Here is a 20,822-nt window from a genome sequence, read left to right as displayed (position 1 = left end):
GCCCTCGCAGCTCCAGGCCCCTCCCCCTCTGAGCGCTGTGCTCTCACAGACTGGCAGCTTCATTCATGAAAAGCGTGACGTGGGCAGAGCCCTGCGCGAGCAGCCTCGCGGACGCTCTCTCTCTCTCGCCACAGACGCTGCAGGATCTCCCCTCCGTCATCCTTCTGCTCCTCTCCCTCCATTCATCCATCCATCCATCCTTCAGCGGGCGGCTTTTCTCTCCTCTCGGCTTTTCTTCCCTCTCATCGAACGCGAGAAGGAGGACCATGTGTGAGAGCTCTGTCAGCTGTGAGTAATGTGGTGCAGCGCTGCTACCTCTGTGTGTGTGTGTGTGTGTGTGTGTGTGTGTGTCTGTGTGTGCGCGCACACGTGAGTGTATGTGTGTGTGGGTGTGTGTGTTGGTGTGTGTGCGCGCGAGGCTGTGTCTGTGTATGTGTGTGTGTGTGCATGCAAGCGAGTGTGTGTATCTGTGCATGTGTGTGGTTAGTGTCCGTGCTGTTTAGGTTTCATTCAATGAAACACGTGAGCTTGCAAGTGTGTGCGTTTGATATTTTTAGCTCAGTCAGTTAAGCGTGTGTGTGTGTGCGTTTGTGTGTGTGTGTGTGTTTGTGTGTGAGTGTGTGCGTTTGTGTGTGCGTGTGTTTGTGTGTGAGTGTGTGTGTGTGTGTGTGTTTGTGCGTGAGTGTCTGTGTGTGAGTATGTGTGTGTGTGTGTGTTTGTGCGTGAGTGTGTGTGTGTGTGCGTTTGTGTGTGTGTGTGTGTGTTTGTGTGTGAGTGTGTGTGTGTGTGTGTGCGTGAGTGTGTGCGTTTGTGTGTGTGTGAGTGTGTGCATTTGTGTGTGTGTGTGTGTGTGAGTGTGTGCGTTTGTGTGTGTGTGTGCGTGTGTGTGTGTGTGAGTGTGTGCTTTTGTGTGTGTGTGTGTGTGTGTGTGTGTGTGTGTCTGTGTGTGCCTGTGTGAGTCTGTGTGTGAGTCTGTGTGTGTGTCTGTGTGTGCCTGTGTGTGAGTCTGTGTGTGTGTCTGTGTGTGCCTGTGTGAGTCTGTGTGTGAGTCTGTGTGTGTGTGTCTGTGTGAGTCTGTGTGTGTGTGTGTGTCTGTGTGTGTGTGTGTGTGTGTGAGTCTGTGTGTGTGTCTGTGTGTGTGTGAGTGTGTGTGTGAGTCTGTGTGTGTGTCTGTGCTATTTTAAGCTCGCTCTGTGATGCGCATGTTTGATGCGGAGGCTGCCTCTGCTCTTTGATGAAGGGCGGCCGTGTGGCTTAGGGCTCGGCTTAAAACGTGTTCGGGCCAGAGGCGCCCGTTCCGATTCGGATGCCAAAAAGAGATAATATTCCTCCCTCTCTGTGCTATCCCTCCTTTCCCTCGCCTTTTTTCATCTCTGCTCTCTCTCCCTCACTTCTGTCGTTCCTCTCTCTCTCTCTCTCTCTCTCTCTCTCTCGCTCTCTCTCTCTCTCCCGTCCCCCGTGCGGTCGTCCGCCCCGGTCCCTGCAGCGCTCTGTAGCTTTACGTAACGCGCTGAGGAGCGGTGAGCTGGCAGCCGGGGTTCGGGAGAGAGGGAGAGCAGGGTAACGCCGGAGAGGCGGACGCAGGCTTCCAGCGGCGGGACTCGCGTCACGCGGGTCTCGCCCCGCTCTCCTTCCTCTCCCGCGCGTCACCGCGCTCCGGGGTCCTCCCACAATGCCCCTCTCTTAATGCCGTATAAGTACGGTCCTGCCCGCTTCCTCCTGCTCCCTGCCGTCTGAAGCGCTCTGTCCTTCATTGTGGCTCCTCCATTGTCACACCTGGGCGTAGCTTTGCCCGGATAATGCAGCGCAGTGTTATAATATAATAATATTAAAACCGCAAGCTGTGCTTTGTGTGGGTTTTTTTGTGTACGAGTGTTTGTTAAACCGTACAGGCTACTCTCTTCTTCTTTAGTTCTTCTGTGCTATTTCAGCAGTACCCCGTACAGAAGGTGAACAGTCTCCTGGGGTTTTTGCCCTGTTCCGTACAGACAGAAATGCTGTGCCTCTCCGGTTCGGTGTGGGTCCTGCGCTGCCTGCGCTCGATCCGTGTCTCCTTGTGTGCCCCGCTCCGCCGCGCTCGGTCCGCTGCGCCGTCCGCGCCTGCAGTCGCCCTCCTCCCATATTACGCCGTGGCGTTTCGGTCTGGCGCTCGCTCCTCTTTAGCAGCACAACGGCGGCTGTGTGCGCAGCAGCTGGGCCCTGGCCTTTCCTGGCCAGCGCAGACGGAGCCGGCTCCTCTTGTGTCCTTTGTTGTCGCTCTGGGACTTTTTTTTAATCCATTAGAAGCGTGATGGTATCAGCCCGCTAGCAACATCTGTCTCTCTTTCTGTCGCTCTTACTCAACCCTCTCTCTCTCTCTCTCTCTCTCTCCCTCTCTCTCCATTTCTCACTGCATGTATCTTGTTATGGCCTGAAAAATGGCTCTTTGGAGAAGTTTGTGATACAACGTTACTGTGAGAGACTGGTAATATTTTCCTTTCTGCTGTGCAGTGCTGGACTACACTGCTATACTGTGCTATGCTGCAGTCTGTTGGGATGCTTGCGCTATACTGTGCAGTGCTGTGTTGGGCTGTTCTGTGCTATACTGTGCTGTGTTCGGCTGTTCTGTGCTACACTGTATTGTGCTGTGTTGGGCTGCTCTGTGCTATACTGTGCTGTGTTGGGTTGCTCTGTGCTATATTGTGCTGTGCTGTGAATGTTGTGTGACAGGGCAGCTAGACTACTGTTGGCCACAGGCAGTGTGATGTCACTGTGGTGCATGCTGTTTATATTTACTCATTCTTAAAGGCTTTCGCTGACTGCTCTTTGCGTGTGTGTGTGTGTGTGTGTGTGTGTGTGTGTGTGTGCATGTATGGTGTGTGTATACACTTGACAGTCTGTGATATTTTCCAAACAGAAATGGCCTCAAGACGCAGACTCAATATACCATCAGACCAGCATTATGTCATTCCTGATCAGAACAAGATTCCATCACCCTAAACATTGTGTTTTTTTAAAACCATGTGAACTATGCTTAACACATTAGCTCCTGGTACAGCTGATGTTCTGCAGAGACGCCCTTTATGGCATTGGTTCCCTAACCCTGTTCCAGGAGATATACTGCCCTGAAGGTTTTCACTCCAACCATAGTTTGGCACACCTGATTCTACTAATTAGCAGCTCAGTGAAATCTCTAGCTGCTGAATGAGGTGTGCTTTGTAATTGTTGGAGTAAAAACCTACAGGATGGTAGATCTCCAGGAACAGGGTGGGGAACCACTGATGTATAGGGTGTGACATGGATGAAATAACTTTCATCTTGCTTTAGTGGACATATATGGACATACATGTATGAAGGTGGGGAAGAAGACACATATATGTAGTTTACTGTTAATCTCTATCAGAAGGCTTTTGTGGGTGACACTGTCTGATCTTATGAACTGTAGGCTGACTTGGGCTGTAAAGTTAGTGGTGCTATCTCATCCTCCACAGGCAGAGAGTTGAACGACTGTAAGTAATTAATCATTCATATTGCACCTTTCATGGATCTCCACATGCTTCATGACAAAGGATGGTGACTTGCCACAATCTCCCCTGATGTTGGCGAGTGGCCATTTTGTGCCAGAACCCTCACCACACAATTGCTGAATTGGTGAGGGAGCGGTATGTGTACTGTAGCATATTTTACCCTGGGGAATGATTGCATGACTGAATTGAGACAGCCATATTAGAAAATTTGCTTTGTGAAAAGTCCATAGCATCTCTAATGATCACTACAAGTTTGTTTAATATCTTGTCTGAAATATGACTGCTGTATAACCCAGTTTTTCCTTTGAGAAGCTCTTGTTTGCATTTACGCTAAGCAGCAGCCACTATCAACCCTTAAACTAAAATGGTTTTAAGCCTACTGAGAATTATTATTTTTTTAAGTGAACTATATGGTTGTTCATACTGTCAGTGTTTATGAAATAAAGCGTTCATGCCATTAAAAAAATTGATCCATTCATAGTACTGTACTTGGGCATATGCCTTATCTATACAGTTTATCTGGTGTGAGTTATGAATCTGTGGTAAAAATTCTGGTTCAGCGGTGAGATGTCTGTGGTATGCATGGCAGTGTTTCTCCACAACATAGGGCGTGACTCGGCACCTGGATGCCGCAGGTCACAGCTCGCGAGTTTATGGAGTAGGCCAGGGCATAGCTTCGGAAACTCCCCGACAGATGACCTCCGTGGCGTATGACTGGGGAAACTGCCATGAAAGCATCCCAGTGTTTGTGTGTCTGACCCGGGCCTGAAGCAGATTATTGATTTACCTGCATTCCTCAGCTAGGCCCGGCAGCTCTGAGGGCGGGCTCACGGTCTGCCTGTGATAAGGAGACTGGAATGCTCTGCTTCCTGTGCAGAGCTCCCTCCCTACCTGCAGAGCCAGGTTCAGAGTGAGAAACATGCCCGTTTAAAACTGTGATTTGAAAGCTAAGTCGGGCGCCTGTGGTGGCCATGTGAACCAATCAGGAGCCGGCAAGTTTTTTTAATGAGTTGGCAATACCTTTATTATTATTTTTTGCTCAGACATTTATGAAATAATTTGGAGAGAGTATGGAGGGAGGCGGGAGGGTGAGTGGAGGACACAGGGATGTCTGTGACACAGCTGAAGTGTTCTGTGTGTTGATTGGCACAGCTCTGTCTCTCTCCATGCCCAGCGCCACCCTGGGTGTGCCCGCAGCGTATGCCCAGCAGGGCGCTGACCCACACCAGACTGCCAGGGCAGATGCTGTGGTGAGGGAGAGACAGAGTGCATTGTGGGATGCCGCTGGTGCTAAAGTGCTTCTTTGTCCTGGTAGCAGCTGTTTCCTCGGGAGTGTGTACTCTGCGACTCGCAGCAGGGGTGTCTTCTAATGAGACCTCAAATTGGAGGGTCACAGATGCTGTGTGTGTGTGCGTGTGTCTGTGTGTGTGCATGTGTCTGCGTGTGTGTGTGTGTCTGTGAGTGTGTCTGAGCCTGACTGGTCATGCCCTGCGTGCCCGTTTCTGTGAGTATAGAGTACGTGTGTATTTTGACACTGTATTTGTATTTGTGTGTTTTTGTGTGTGTGTATGTGCATGTTAATATGTGTGTAACACGTGTGCGTGTTAATATGTGTTCCACACAGTTGTCAACCAATGTTGTCAGTATTCTGGCTTAACATGAAGATGCAAAGTGCACCATTTTGGGTTTGCTGGAGGCTCAGTGGTATAAGTGCATTTGGCTGTGAAGGGCTTGTGCTTTCCTGGCTGCTGGTGTGGACACGGACTGAGTGGCTTGTGCAGTGGAGCTGTGGGAATAGTGGGATTATTGGCTCCTGTCAGATGGGTCCTGTGTGTGTTCTGTGGGGGGGAACCTTATCCCCCAGCCCCACCAGCTGCTCCCTCCCCAGTGTGTATCTGTGACATGGGCAAAGGGCTGAACATCTCCACTGCTTACAATCTGTGCTGTACATTAGAGCCACACTCTGTGTGTGTGTGTGCATGCGTGTGTGTGTATGTGTGTGCGGGCATGTGTGTGTGTGTTTGTGTGTGTGTGTGTGTGTGTGCGTGTGTGGGTGTGCGTGTGTGCGGGTGTTTATGTGTGAGCAGAGAGATGGTACTTGCACTGTGAGGGTGTTGAGGGGTTGGGGGGGTGCTGTTTGTCCACAGTGTCTCTGAAACTGAGTCTGAGGATTAAAAGATCAACTCTTGATCTCTCTCTCTCTCTCTCTCTCTCTCACTCTCACTGTCTTTCTCAAACAATGCTCTAAACAATTGAGCTTAGCAATTCCTGCTGCCCTCTTGCCTTTCATATAGGGTTGCTTGTGGAAGTTGTGCTTGGGCAGGGCTGACTGCTGGCTATTTGCTACCTGTGCTTTATGTATGGGAGGTGATTGGATTAAATGATGGTTAACTGCACACATAATAACTGCTCCTACCAATGCCATACAGTCGATATCAATGCATTATTAACACCCAGGCAGATGAACTTAAGCAATGTGATACAAGGGTTATACAATTACATTTCACAGTTTTATCAGCGTCAGTAAAATGTAGTACAGAATATAATACAGAGTCAGTTACAGACTGGCAGGTGAAATAAGGGGGTTTTAATTGCTGAAACCATAGTTACAGAGTTGATTGTGGACTACACAGGAAGTTAATAGAGAGACTCCTCCCAACCCTCTTCCTGACTTTGTCTGTGTCAGAGCGAGATGTGTCAGAGGGTCCAAGCACCTGTAACTGCAGCTCCAGAGAACGCGTCTCTCTTGTGTAACTATACAGGCTCTTCTCCCAAGTCTAAGTCAGTTTTTGTTGTAACTGCAATATTTTGTCTTACACTTTACAGAAATACTTTTCAGTAGCTGGTTAGCTTCCTGGCTTTTCGGTACCGAGGGCAGAATCAGTGAACTTCCTCTCTCAGCTTCCCCCGGATTTCTCTTCGCTTGTGTGTGTTTATTTAATCACAGCCCTGATGATTTTTTAATATCTCTCCCAGCTGTTCCCAGCTGGGACCTGTTAGTGCCCTGCGTAACCTCAGAGCGGATTAAGGCTATAATGCGGCTATAACGTATCCAGTGCCATTGTGGCTCTGTGATAAAGGAGCTTTTCTGTAAACCAGTTGCTTGCAGATCCATTCTCTGATAGGGAATTGCTTCTAAGCGTGTGCCTTTAGTTGGTATGGTAACCGGGAATGTGAAGTGCCCATCTGTAAAAATTGCTAATATGTTCAAATGTAACCCACACCATCTAGGCCAGGGGTGTGGACCCTGGGTCCTGGAAAGCTGCAAGGTCAACTGTTTATGTTTCCAGCTTAAAATCAATCAGCAACCAGTTAAGGGTCAAGAAACCATATGAGAATACGTTTACTGTATAACCGACAGGTTTTACAGGGTCATTTCAGTACTGAAGGCCAGGGTTCCAGACCCCTGGTCTGTGCTGTCCTGGATAAAGGACATCATCATGTAAGTAAATAAGATGGCTGTCAGTGTACCAGTGTTGGTGAGGTGTTGTGATTATCAGCAGAAGGCTGTATGCTCTGTCCCCTGATGTGGCGCTGTTGTTGTTACATGAAGAACAATTGCTGATGCGATAGAGATACAGTAACTGCGTGCTCGCGGCCAGCCACACTCACAGAGGATTTAACCATAAATATGAGCTGTGTAAAATCCCCATGGATAAGATGCAGATAAACAAACAGATATAAAACAAGCATTTCCGCTTTGCGCCGCGCTGTAATTATTTGTTTTCCGTGCCGAGTTAGCGCTGTGGGAAGCTGCGGTCTGTTCCGGAAGCTTAGCTCCCGGCTTTGCTGCTGTTCCCGCGGTGACAGCCCACGCAGAGGCACGGAAAAGGAAGCCCTGTGAGGTCATAATCCCAGGGGCGGGCTCAAAGCGCCGATGAGGGCACGCCCACTCCACCCCCCAGCCCAGCCCAGCATGAAATATTAAATATTAATCATCATTAAGATAAGCTTTCTCCGCTCCAGAACAAAGGGATATGAAGGGAAATGGCAGGAAGACTGACTGCAGTGTATCGTTGCGCGTTAAGCTTGTGATCCTGAAATCGATTTACACAAGATGCATGGATGGTCATTATTATTATTATTATTATTGCTGAGAAGACCCCTTTATACCTATGACCAATGTATGACCTTACATAGGTCATATGTAACCTCATTTATGTTTGTGGAAATCCTCAGAAATCCTTATTTGGTTAATTTCTCATGTGTGTAGGAAAGACTGACTACACTGTTGTTAAACTTCCTGTTCACCCATTCAAAATCCAGATCCACATAGCTTTGTGTCAGCGTCTTGCTTGAGGAACCCAAAACCATCATGTGCCATGACCAGCATAACTTCATTTGGTCTATATTTGGATTTTTATGGTGGTTTTCTGAGATTGTGGCTATAGGGGCCCTCCTTAATTTGTTGTAGTGTTTAATGATGTTTATCTGTCTTTGTCTGTCTGTCTGTCTGTCAGGCATCTCACAACTGAGCCCAGACAGGTGCGTGTGTTAGGGAAGACCCTGAATCTCACTCACCTCTTCCGCTTCTGCACACACACGGCATCATGGGAAGCTCCCCGGAGGTGCTCTCCTGGACCACCTGCCCCAGTCTCCTGGTGGGCAAGCTGAAGGAGGAGCTGAAGCTGACGGTTGTGGGCGAAGCTCTAAAAAAGACCAATCAGAACCTGTCCCCCCAGCCGCCATCCCTCCTTAGCCCCTCCCCGACGCGGGTGCCCACAGACTCGGCCCCTGCCTCCCCCCAGGGCCTGCGGCCGCCCCGGCGGGACGGGGAGCACACGCCCGGGGGTGGGACATCCCCCGTGGGGGCGCTGAGCGAGGACTCGTCCCGCGAGCAGAGGCACTTCGACAACAGTGTCCTGCAGCTGCAGGAGCAGGAGGACGGAGAGTCGCCCTCGTCTGGCAGTTTGGGGGAATGCAGGCCCAAGGACGGGACGGAGGGAGGGGGGCGTCCAGCAGAGCACGGGGGAGGGTGCACTCGCCACCACCCACACGACGACGTCAAGCTCCATTTCCATAGGGCGGGGCACGGCAACAGCGGCTTCCTGGAGGGCCTACTGGGATGTCTGAAGCCCGTCTGGAACATCATCGGGAAGACCTACTCCACAGAGTACAAGCTACAGCAGCAAGGTGGGTCTGCTGCCATCCTCTCACACATCACCACTAAGCCAAACACCAGCTATATTAAATGGAGGCTTGGAGGTAGCTATCTAACTACGTCTATAACTAAGTCATAAGTCATGAATGTTGGTAGCGACTTGTAATGGAGTACCATTGGGGGGTGTTGGGTACGGGAATTGTATTTTCTTTGCGTAATGTTTGATGTTTTCTCATGGAAACCATGTAAAGAAATAAAAAAACAAGTGTTTTTTTTTTAGACGAACCCTAGCCAACAAACATACACTGCTTACTAGTGGCCTGTTGTTGGTTCACCATCTTTTTTTAGAAAATCAGCGCTACAGGGGTAGACTAGCAGACGACTCAGTTCAGATAAGAATCAGCTGTTAAAGGAATGTGAAGCAGCTGCTGAACGCTCCTTCCCCTAATGCTGTCAGATTGACAACTGGCACTGACCACGGCACCATCGGTGCTCACTTACTGGGGCAGTATGGGAAGTATATGGTATCCCATCAGCCCCTGCACTCCTCTACCTCTCCTCTCAGCCTTGACTGTGGCTTTTTGGGGTCGACTCAGATGTTCAGCTGGATCATTGGAGCACTTATCCTCCTGAACACATGGCAGGCGTTCCCACATGCCACTCTGTCTGGCATCCGGAATTCCGAGGACACACCCCTCCTTTCCGGCTCTCTGATGACTCCGGATCATCTGGTCTGAACCTCGAAGTCCATTTGTGGTCAGGCAGGCACACACGGGTGTAGTCGTTACTTTGCTGGTAGACCCACAGGTGCAGATACCACTCTCATGGCATGCCAGGCATATGTTTGTGGCTGTGATTGCCAAGAGCACAGAATATATACAATGATTTTTAAGATCCACAAAAAGGTATACGATGAGTATTAGGGTCTGTAAAATGTACTTATGAGCATCCTGTCTGTCATTGTTTGGTTTCTCCAGGTTTTCAGACTTTTTCAGACATATCTTTTCAAATCATTGGCACCATAAATAGGCTTGCATGCAGTAACTGTAAAGGAGAAGTGATCATTACTGCGCCATATTCCCTCCTTCGCTGTCTGCAGACCAATGGGAGGTCCCGTTCGAGGAGATCTCTGAGCTTCAGTGGCTGGGCAGCGGGGCTCAGGGTGCTGTTTTCCTGGGGAAGTTCCACTCTGAGGAGGTGGCCATCAAGAAGGTCCGCGAGCAGAAGGAGACAGACATCAAGCACCTGCGCAAACTCAAGCACCCCAACATCATCGGCTTCAAGTAGGTCCACACGCCCTCCAATATTACCATTTTAAAGTATGCATTGGCCTGGCGGGTCTTGTACTGTGTGCACACCCCAAACAGCAGGGCTGCCCAGCCCTGTTCCTGGAGATCCACCTTCCTGTTGGGTTTCACTCCAATCCTAACAAAGCACACCTCATTCGACAGATGGAGAGCTCGTTGAGCTGCTAATTAGTAGAATCAGACGTGCCAGGTTAGGGTTGAAATGAAAACCTGCAGGACACACACTCAAGCACACACACACACATCCAAGCTCACACATGTACACACCCTGCACACAGACACGTTGATACAAATTCACACGCATGCATGAAAATATGCTTGTATGTAATACACATATCAAATGCACATCTAGACAGAGCACAGATCTTGAGGAATAGTGGGCTCAAGTTCTTCTGAGTGCAGTCCTAGCTCTGGCAGTGATTAATGAGGCTTTGTAATGAAATGTGTGAAGATTGCAGTCTGATAGCCTTTCCATTACAGGCAGGGGCTAGGCTGCATGGCTGCCGAAAGCTGAATTTCATTAATCAGGCCTTTCTCTGTAACCCAGTGTCTGAAGACCTGGTGTTAAACTCTTGAATCGTACTGTATGTGTGTTTGTGTGTGTGTGTGTGTTTGTGTGCTGGTCTGCACATGTGTGTGAGTGTGTGTGTGTGTGTGAGAGAGAGAGTATGTGTGTGTGTGTGTGTGTGTGCTGGCATGCATATGCGTGTGAGTGCATATGCATATGTATATTTTCACTGTTTCTATGTTTTTTCCATAGGGGCGTGTGTACTCAGGCACCGTGTTACTGCATTATTATGGAGTACTGTGCCCAGGGGCAGCTGTATGAGGTCCTCAGGGCGGGGCGCAAGGTCACCCCCCGGCTTCTAGTGGACTGGGCCTCGGGGATCGCCAGTGGCATGAACTACCTGCACCTCCACAAGATCATCCACCGGGACCTCAAGTCCCCAAAGTGAGTCCCCTCTTCCCGAAAGACAGCTGCGGTGCTGGAGGTTTGGTTTTAACTCTCACATCTCATAATCCCACCAGTGACCCACCACACATTGTGCAAGGCCCACAACAGAATGGCTGAAGTTATAATGATCCTTTTGGATACAAAGAGTCCTGAACAGGAGGGTGAGGCTATAGCTGCCACACCCCACTAATTAGCAGCAGCATCTTGCTTTTGCGTGGCCCTTGCATTTCCCTGGTGGAGATTCCAGCAACCAGCCTAGAATGGAATCCAGCTGGAACCAGCTTCAGCTCCAGTTGGACACCATCTGGAATTTGGTGATGGTCTGTTGTCTGGACCAAGCTGACCCACTAGCTGGACATGGTCTTGCCAACACGGTTGCTATCTCAACCGTCTTCTAGCCAACTTGATTCCAAACCAACTTCTAACCAGCTGGACCAGCTCAACACCAGGCAGATACCAAGCTGGAATTCCCACCAGGGTTTGTTTCATGGGATCCTGTTTTCAGTAAGGGTGCTACCTCAGTGCTGTCTGAATGTGTTTAACCTCTCCCAATGCAGTGAGGCTATTTCTCTCACTATGGTCTTAGTGAGAGGGACTCTAGAGCAGAACTGGGAGTTTGGCTCATTCAGACTTTTATTTTGTCATGTCCTCTCTCCTCTGTCACGCTCAGTGTGTTGGTCACCCACAAGGACAATGTGAAAATCTCGGACTTCGGGACCTCAAAGGAGCTCAGTGACAAGAGCACCCAGATGTCCTTTGCAGGCACGGTGGCCTGGATGGCCCCAGAGGTGATCCGAAACGAGCCTGTGTCCGAGAAGGTGGACATCTGGTGAGTACTCTTGCCCAGGGTATCCGCCCAGACTCTGTGGAGGTTCTATCCTCACTGGAGTTCAGTCATAGTGCCCTTCATGTTCAGCCAGTCTTCCACTGTGTCACTTACTTCTAAAAGCCTCTGCTTGCTGCTGCTCTGTAGAGGCTCACTGTGGAATGCTTGTGAACTTTGACCCCTAAGGTTTTACCCCCAAAGTAATTAATATTGTGTTTTGGAATATTTGAGTTGGAATATTTTGCAACTGTAGGAGTTGACCATATGACAGAGAATTTCCCACCCAGTGTTTGGTAGTTTTACACTAGGTTTTAGTCGGCCATTGTCTGGGGGGGGAAATCTACCTGTTATCATTGGATTGTGAGTGCGTCTTGCAAGGTATCTACATCAAACCAGATTAAAATCAACCTTCCTCACATCCCCTACCTCGAATCCTGAACCACCCTTCCCCTGCCCGTCACTGTGCAGGTCGTTTGGGGTGGTGCTGTGGGAGCTGCTGACCGGAGAGATCCCATATAAGGATGTGGACTCCTCCGCCATAATCTGGGGCGTGGGGAGCAACAGCCTGCACCTCCCCGTGCCCTCCACCTGCCCCGACGGTTTCAAGATCCTCATGAAGCAAACATGGTGAGAGAGGGCTGCCTCCTCCACTCGGCTGGACTGTGAGCCCCCGAGGTGGAAAATCCAGGTTCAGAAAGTAAAAGTCCACCTCTTTATTTTGCTCCAGTCACCTGGATTTGCGAATTAGCACAATTCTTTAGCCAGGAGGTATAAGTAATTAGTGAAATAAGCTGGCTGAGGTCAAGGGTGGAAGAAGCACATGACATGACTTCTGTGAACCCTGGACTTTCCACCTCTGGTGACTTTCCACAGACTGGTTTGGAGGGGCAGATCAACAGCAAGTGTTCCTCTTTCTTACCAGGCAGGGGAAGCCCAGGAACAGGCCCTCGTTTCGGCAGATTCTCCTGCACCTGGACATCGCCTCCGCAGACATACTGGGTGCCCCTCAGGAGACCTACTTTAAGTCTCAGGTGAGACCAGCTCCAGCTCCACAGTGCTATATGTGGACTAGATGCAAGGCATGTCGATTTCTCAGGTGTCTTCTAAAGTAACTCTCTGTGTATGCGTGTGTGTGTGTGTGTGTGTGTGTGTGTCAGGCGGAATGGAGAGAGGAGGTGAAGCAGCACTTTGAAAAGATAAAGAGCGAGGGCACCTGCATCCACCGCCTGGACGAGGAGCTGATTCGCCGACGGAGGGAAGAACTCCGGTGAGAGAGAGAGAACGAGAGAGAGAGAAGGAGAGAGGAAGAGAGGGAAAGGCTCCTTCTTCACCAAGGTGTATCCATCCCTGATTCATCGTACTTCTCCCTCAGGCATGCTCTGGACATCCGGGAGCACTACGAGAGGAAGCTGGAGAGAGCCAACAACCTCTACATGGAGCTGAGCGCCATCATGCTGCAGCTAGAGGTTCGGGAGAAAGAGCTCATGAAGTATGTGCACATTGGTCCTGCCATAAGAACTGAAAAAACACCACTGCATTGCTCATACAACATGAAGGCCAGCAATAGCTCATATTTGTAGAACCACACACTAAAAACGACAAGAAAAAAGAGACTTTTGCATCCTAACTTGCAATTAAACAATACAAGTCTTTAATGTCATAATGTCTTGTTTTTCTTCTTTTTTGAGTGTGCAGAATTGTTTGATTAGTAGCTTGCTGAACTAGCTGCTCGTGATAACACGCTGTGCTATCCTTTTTATTTTACCATTGTATTGGTTTTTTTTAACGGGTTGGCTGAAAGAACTGTATAGGCCAAGCCTAAGCACAAGGTCTCAGACACTATTATAACTAAAGTTTTTGTGAGAGTATCTTGGCCTACATTTACACATGCACGTATATGTGTACACACACACATGCATATGTATACACACACACACACACACACACACACACATACAAAACAATACAGATTTACTCTTCTGTGATTGCTATTCACCCATTATTGTTATACACTTTCAATACATGGATTGTGGTGCTTAGCTTCATCGTGTTTATTTAGTTTCCGATGTCCTTTTGGGTATCTGTCCATACACCTATGACTGAGGTTCTTCTTCATGTCTCTGCTGTCCTGTGCTGCAGGAGGGAGCAGGCGGTGGAGAAGAAGTACCCTGGGACGTATAAGCGCCACCCCGTCCGGCCCATCGTGAGGTCCAACGCTGTGGAGAAGCTCATCAAGAAGAAAGGCAGCACCTCCCACAAGCCTGGGGGTCAAACAGCCAAAAGGTCAGAGGTCAAACCACCTTCCATTTACCAGACAACTCATTATGCCACTTCTCTCAGCAGTGATGACTGTGTCCTGCACTGTGGAATCCAGCTGAAGCCTGCATCATCGTGTCAAGTTTCTGACCTCTTCCTGTCGTCTCCACAGACCAGACCTCCTTCGGACTGAGGGGATCCCAAAAATGGAGGCGCTGCCCTCCCCCTCTCCCCTGTCCGGCAGCCCCAGAGTGTCCACGCCTCCTGGCAAGACCAGGCACCGCAGCAGGCCGCGCCACCGGCGGACCAGCAGCAAGGGCAGCCACGGCGACTTCCCAGGAGCCCTGAAGAGCGAGGCCTGGCTGGCCGAGGAGCAGCAGCAGCACCACCAGCTCCCACCAGAGGGCGCCCTCCTCCCCCTGCAGGGCCGGGAAACCGCCGTGGCCAACTGCGCTAACAGCTTGCGCTACTTCGGCCCCGCCGCGGCGCTGCGCAGCCCGCAGACCGACCACCAGCAGCGCCGGGTCTCCGGCCCGGGCCCCGACCTCCTCTGCAGCACCGCCGCGGCCGCCGCCCCGCTCTGCCCCTGCTGCCGGGCCCGCCCCTTCCCCGGCTGCCCGCGCTGCCGGGAGAGCGGCCCCGCCCCCAACCTCCCCGCTCCGCCCCCGTACTCCTCGCTCGGCACCGACCGTGAAGGGGCCCAGCCCGCTAACTTGCAAACCCCTGATTCCGCGGCCTCGGGGAAGGACACCGCAGAGAAGGGGGCGCTGCCAGGAGAGTCTCCTAGCAACCGTTCCCCCCCTGGACTGCTGAACGCCCACCGGCTGCTTGTGAAGGTGAGAGCAGAGGCGGAGCACAGATGGTGTGCTGTGCGAACAGCATCTAGCCCGGCCATTATCTCATTCACAACCTTGTGTTCTAAGGCTCTGTGATTGTATGTGTGGTAGGATGAAAGTGACCCACACTAAAAAGCAAGATTTGCTACGTAAATCATCCTCATCATCGAAGATATTTGCCTTAGGGTTCTTGTTATTGATCCTCCAACCACATGGTAGAGTGTGCTTAAGTTGTACTACTTTAATCAACTGTGGTGGTGGTGGTGGACAATGCCTGGTGGACAATCAATAGAAAGCATAACAACCAACAAGAAAAACCCAAGATCTTGTCCATTAGTGTGGTGTTGATAATGGACTGACAGCCTGATTAGTGTAGTGTTGATAATGGATTAATAGCCTGATTAGTGTGGTGTTGATAATGGACCAACAGCCTGATTAGTGTGGTGTTGATAATGGAGAGACAGCCTGATTAGTGTCATGTTGTTAATGAATTGACTGAGACCCCGATTGACTGATTTATGTGAGGTCAATAAGGGTTTGACTGAGCCCTATTAACACGGGGCTGATAATGGATTGACTGAACACCAGTGTTGCGGTGATGAGTGCGTTTTGTTGTCGTCACTCCAGGACGGTGATGAGTCATCTGAGGAGGAAGAGGGTGAGGTGGACAGTGAGGTTGAATTTCCGCGGAGACAGAGGTAAGAAGCTATCTCTGATCTTTTCATTACTGATGCCCTTATCTACCGCTGCCCCAGCCTCCATTCAGAGGGTTCGGTGAATCTGCAAACAGCAGCGTGTGACTCTAAAAGTGTGACTTGTTAATACTTCAGGTTTGGATGACATTTCACTTCAAAAACGCTAATAATAAACCAGAATCTCATTCATTCTGTCCGTGAGCAGAATACCACTATAGCTGTTATCAAACCTAGGTCAAAAAACATCAGTCACCCTGTTTCATTAAAGGGGCTGTAGAGAGCCAGCAAGGCCCAATAAGAGACAAAAGCAGCTGCATAGAGCATAATGTTTTATAATGTTGGGCTGAAGAGGCCCCCAAATCCAATTCTGCTCCAGTCTAGGGCCAGCACTGGTGCTGTGTTTCTGAGATTTTAATTCTCCGGCTGTTTATTTCTGGCGCCCCCTCAGACCACACCGCTGCATGAGCAGCTTCCAGTCCTGCTCCACCTTCAGCTCGGAGAATCTGTCCGCGTCCGACGGAGAGGAGGGGAACACCAGCGACCGCTCCCACAGCGGGCCCCTGGAGGGCCCCGGCGCCAGCCAGGAGGGGCCCCTGGACGAGCTGCTGTCCCACACGCCCGACATCCCCATCGACATCTCCACCCAGTCCGACGGGCTGTCCGACAAGGAGTGCGCCGTGCGCCGCGTCAAGACCCAGATCTCCCTGGGGAAGCTGTGCGCTGACGAGCACGGCTATGAGGTCAGGGTCCGCACCCCCTGCGTCCTCCTCCTCCACCTCCTCCACCTCTCCCTGCCTGCTCCCTCCTCCTCCACCTCCTCCTGCTCCTCCACCTGCTTGCTACCTCCTCCTCCACCTGCTCCTCTACCTGCCTGCGCCCTCCTCCTCCACCTCCTCCTCTACCTGTCTCTTCCTCCTTCTTCTGCGAAGCCACAGTGACATATAGTACATCCATTTACAAACTGCACAGTAGAGACAGTAACATCAGATCAGTTGGATGTCACTCGGCCAATTTCAACAACTTGGCTAAGTGCACAGATGTATGTACCAATTTACAGCCATATATATTACACTTAAACATACAGTGTGGTTGCTAGACTTAACCATCAGTATGTTTGCTCAGTTTAATTGAAACAATCAATAATTCTCTTTTTCTCTCCCTGGACCCCGTGTGACTCTAGAGCCCACTGCGATTCGGCGAGCTGGACTGTGAATCTTCAGAGGCCGAGTGCTCAGACAGCACCCTAAGGAACCACAAAGCCTGTGGCCCCTCTTCGTGGTGAACATCCCCCTGCCCTCGACCACCACCACCAAACACGGAGGGCCCTGGCACTCCCTACACCAGGGAGCCTCCTCCAAGCAACAGCAATAAGATGAGCACACTTCAAAGACACCCCCCCCCCCCACCCGAGACTCTCACCAGGGAGAACTCAGAGAGTCCATCCTACTGAACGATGATGTAGCTTCTGGTACATGCACCCTTTGTTTTATTTTAGGAAAAAATGAACTCTGTATAGATAAGAATACAAAAGAAAGATTTTGTGAAATTTGGAGACCATATGATATGGATCAGTGTTGTGACGTCACCATGCATCTTGGATCAGCCAGAGACGTTATCACTGGCACCAGGGGGAACTGGGTATCTATGGTCCCTATGAGGCACTGCAGTTGGTCCTTCTAGTTTCCGCTCCATCCTTCTCTGAGGCCACAGGGATTCCACTCCACTCTAACAAAGCCCTTTCGGTCTGTGTAGCAGTGTGGACCATTCCAACAATGGAGCCACCGTTTGTTTAAACGTAGGCTCACCGTGAGCTAGCAGTTCTGACGAAAAATCCTTCCTTGGCGGTGTCCTCCGTCAGACAAGGACACCTCGTCTTCTCTCCTTGGAAGGAGGGGGAAATAATGTTCAAAGGGATATTTCACTTTCAGTTTTAATGTACACTGTCTGTACTTTCTGGAGACAACGATACACAAGGAGACATAATGTTGTGGTACGAGCTGATTTGGAGTTACTGGAAGTGTATTTTCTTGCTTTAAACCACAAACCCTAACCATTGTGAAGCTAAAACTTTTGTATCTAAAATACCATTCTTTGCCAACAAAAACTGTCTGTGGCAATGAAATACATACATATAATTATATTTTTAAAAAACTTGTGAAAGTGAACTATCCCTTTAAACACCAGTGTGGTTGGCTCCTGTGCCCCCGCCTCCCACACACACACATGCACACCAGTGGATCATTCTGGAACCTTCAAACTTGCCAGCCTAGCATGTCTGCTTAGCCTGAAATGCAAGACTACCTACAGAGCATGAATCATGTTGCCAAGGAAACGCAATCAGATTACGCGACTGGTGTATATAGACAGCCAAGCCAACTCAGCCTGATCCAAAACTGGCTCAAAATCATTTACCTACTTTATGTTGAATTTTAATGTTTCATTGTCCATTTGTTCCTCTTATATGGGGAAGATTATGAACAGGAACCAAACTAGCGTTGACCTCTTGCCATCCAGTCTGATTTCTCCTTTCATCCATGTCTTAGGAGTAGCTTTGTGAAGGAGTGAAGTGCAAATCACCCCACCAGTTCCCAGCACTTCTTGAATCACAGAACTGAAGAACAAACTTAACTCTGGAAGCAAAGTATTGCTTTAAGCTGAAAGCTTTTAAAAAAAAAAAACTCTGATATAACTGAATTTATCATTTTAAATCTTGTTTCTTTCAAGGTGCAGCATCCCCTTAAATTTCGTAAGCCTTTTTATCCCAATATTCAGTCTTTTTCCCCTTTTGTCCTTTTTCTGATACTTTGGTGTTGTGTGATTCTACATCGTTTTACATTAATTCAGAAACGGCAGCTTACATAGATCAGCAAGCAAGAGGCTTCTGGGTGTTTTTGGCATGCGTGTTAACTGGATAGAGACAGCCATTTTTATGTCACACAACCAGAACATGCAAAGGCCTCGTGCTGAACTGATCAGCCACTTCACTCCTCTGTGTCAGGCTGCACAGATAACTCTTACTTTTCTGTTTTTTAAAACTATGCTCATGCTGGGTTTTTTTTTAAAAGGATACTGCACCCTTTATTATTTCTGTAATTTGCTTATCTCTTTGCTTGGGTATGTGCCCAGGGCCATAATCCAGTTAGGATGGCCAATCAGACTGAATATTACAATAGAAAGATTTCCAGCTCTCAAAAGATAAGAACTGGGCAAGGAGGAATTTATAAATGAAGTCTGGTATCCTGAAAACACGTCACAGAACTGAGAACTGTAGATTACAGTTTACTGAGAGGGTGGAGCAAGCAATATTTAGGATTTTGGTCAGGTCCAGTGTCTGGTGTTTAATAATGAGTGTTTAACACCAGAAAAATAAGCTCTGGCATTGGAACAGCGCTGCAGACATCTCAAAGGTTTGGGGCAAGGAACTTGTCGAAGGAACGAGGCCATGGAGAACAAGCTAATGTTTTTCTATGATGAAATCTCTCAGTGTTAGCTATATATGAACAACCCTTCAATAGTGCAAGTATACTGCACACTGTCAATATTGTGTGACCAGCACCCAGGGCTCATGCGTAATGTCACGTGACCTGGGTGTGAAGCTTGGTGCTGCTCATTAACGATCAGTTGATTTTAGAGATGGACTGTGAGTGAGGGATTTGTGGCAAAGCCTTCCCTTCTCCACTGGTAAGTGAAGCAGAAGAGAATCCTGTCAAAATGTCAAGCTGAGCTACCTCTTCAGGTCAACCTCCACCACCTCCTCCTCCCCACCCCCCCAGAAATATTCAAAACTAATTACTGGAAATTGACACAAGGGTCCAGAGGTTGAAAGTACAAAGTCGTATTGGCTGGAAAGCCTGTATGTTATGATTGCATTGAGTTTAATGTATTAATTTAAATGAACCTTTTTGTTTTCGTAGCTGGCCTACAGTACATGATTGTCAAATTAATTTATGATGTAAAATCTTTTTTAAGTTTTTGTTTCATCTGTAGATCAGAAATTTATGTTAATTTAAGGCAGCTTTGAAACAAAGTTTCATTTTGGCATCTTGTTGAATTATCCTTAGAGTGTTTTGCTGGAAGGAAAACACAGGCAAAATAAAATATTCAGTGAATGAAGAAACCTGTCATGATTAAAGTTAGAGAGAAATTCTTGTCATCACTTTATTTACTGTTGTTCGGTCTTTACAAAGGAGCCCTCTGTATATCTGTCGTGCAAAATCGCATGCTCTAGTGGGTAACTTCTGGAACATAGGTGGAGAATACACATGAAAGTCACACATACACATCACTCTCTTTCTGTCTTTCTCCCTCCATTTCTCTTCCTTTTTACTTATCTTTTTATCGGTACCAATAGCTACGCTCATCCCTTTCTTGATCCTTTGAGAACCAACTTTGTAGCAATTATTCTTGAGGAATTACAGATACTTTTGCAAACATTTGTTACACATTCATCTCATTCTGTCACACACATATGCTCTGGCTGAAAAACACTGGCAATAAGAACAAGGAGCAATGAGAATACAGCAATGGCTTTTGTTCTCAGTTCAGTATAAATCTCTATTCAGTAGAGAGTTATATTTAGCAGACTGAGGCATATCAGAATGACACCTCCACTACAGTGTTGCTTTGGCGACTCCTACTGGCAAAAGCTACTCTATTACTGGTTTACTGTACATCAGTTGCTTGAAAGAACCACAGATTCTACGGATCCATGCTCATCTCTGTACCTTTCGGTACCTGCTGCTTCTTAACCACAGGTCTGAATTTTAAATGTAAAGAATACAGAACTGAGAATGTTTCTTACATTTCTTACAAAGGTGACTTGGTACATTTTGTATACTTGGTACACTTATACAAGTGTACACACTTGGTACACTTATACTGAAACTATAGGTATATTACATGCCTCACTCATCGCCACATCTGCAGTGTCCTTTGTGCATTTATGTCTCACATCCACCCATATTTTTCAATATTACTGTTTGGCGCAGTATAATATTTTTTCCACGTAGGCTAGCATGAACAGAAAAGATGTATGCCTGTGATATTTAGAAGCTGAACTTTCCTATAATTTTGGTCTATTAGCACAGTGCTTACATAGTATGCTACTCTTCAGGGATAGAAGTGACACTTACAGTATGCGATTTATTTATGTTGTATTTTCTTTATGTTCCAGGAAATGCTTTAAGTACGGCAATTTAGTTTCATAAAAACTTTAAAACATACTCAAAAATAAGTGTGATGTACTTACGTAGCCTATACTTTAACGAATAAACTTTTATGTTAAAACTTTTCACAAAATAATTATTTAATTATATTAAATTTTAAAGAAAATAATAAGTA

At 48.3% G+C, this 20,822-nt stretch overlaps 1 protein-coding gene across 1 annotated transcript; it reads left to right on the top strand.

Annotated features, from left to right (window-relative positions):
* Nucleotides 1–20,080, top strand: LOC135241291 (mitogen-activated protein kinase kinase kinase 13-like). Its single transcript, XM_064311548.1, has 14 exons — nucleotides 1–288; nucleotides 7,967–8,639; nucleotides 9,707–9,890; nucleotides 10,675–10,866; nucleotides 11,540–11,698; nucleotides 12,164–12,322; nucleotides 12,618–12,726; nucleotides 12,853–12,962; nucleotides 13,068–13,184; nucleotides 13,835–13,978; nucleotides 14,124–14,787; nucleotides 15,415–15,485; nucleotides 15,931–16,222; nucleotides 16,663–20,080. The coding sequence occupies exons 2-14, from the start codon at nucleotides 8,057–8,059 to the stop codon at nucleotides 16,762–16,764; spliced, it is 2,886 nt and encodes a 961-aa protein (XP_064167618.1). The 5' UTR covers nucleotides 1–288; nucleotides 7,967–8,056; the 3' UTR covers nucleotides 16,765–20,080.
* The last annotated feature ends 742 nt before the right edge of the window (nucleotides 20,081–20,822 follow it).

This window comes from Anguilla rostrata, chromosome 15 (assembly GCF_018555375.3).
Source record: "Anguilla rostrata isolate EN2019 chromosome 15, ASM1855537v3, whole genome shotgun sequence".
Classification (NCBI taxonomy): domain Eukaryota; kingdom Metazoa; phylum Chordata; class Actinopteri; order Anguilliformes; family Anguillidae; genus Anguilla; species Anguilla rostrata.
This window is presented reverse-complemented; position numbering and strand designations above follow the sequence as displayed.

Excerpts from the sequence above, each read along its gene's own strand:
- LOC135241291 (XM_064311548.1), top strand. The coding sequence starts at position 8,057 with ATGGGAAGCTCCCCGGAGGTGCTCTCCTGGACCACCTGCCCCAGTCTC. Across the intron at positions 10,867-11,539 it reads CGGGACCTCAAGTCCCCAAA|TGTGTTGGTCACCCACAAGG; the intron begins GTGAGTCCCCTC and ends TGTCACGCTCAG. Across the intron at positions 12,323-12,617 it reads ATCCTCATGAAGCAAACATG|GCAGGGGAAGCCCAGGAACA; the intron begins GTGAGAGAGGGC and ends CTTTCTTACCAG.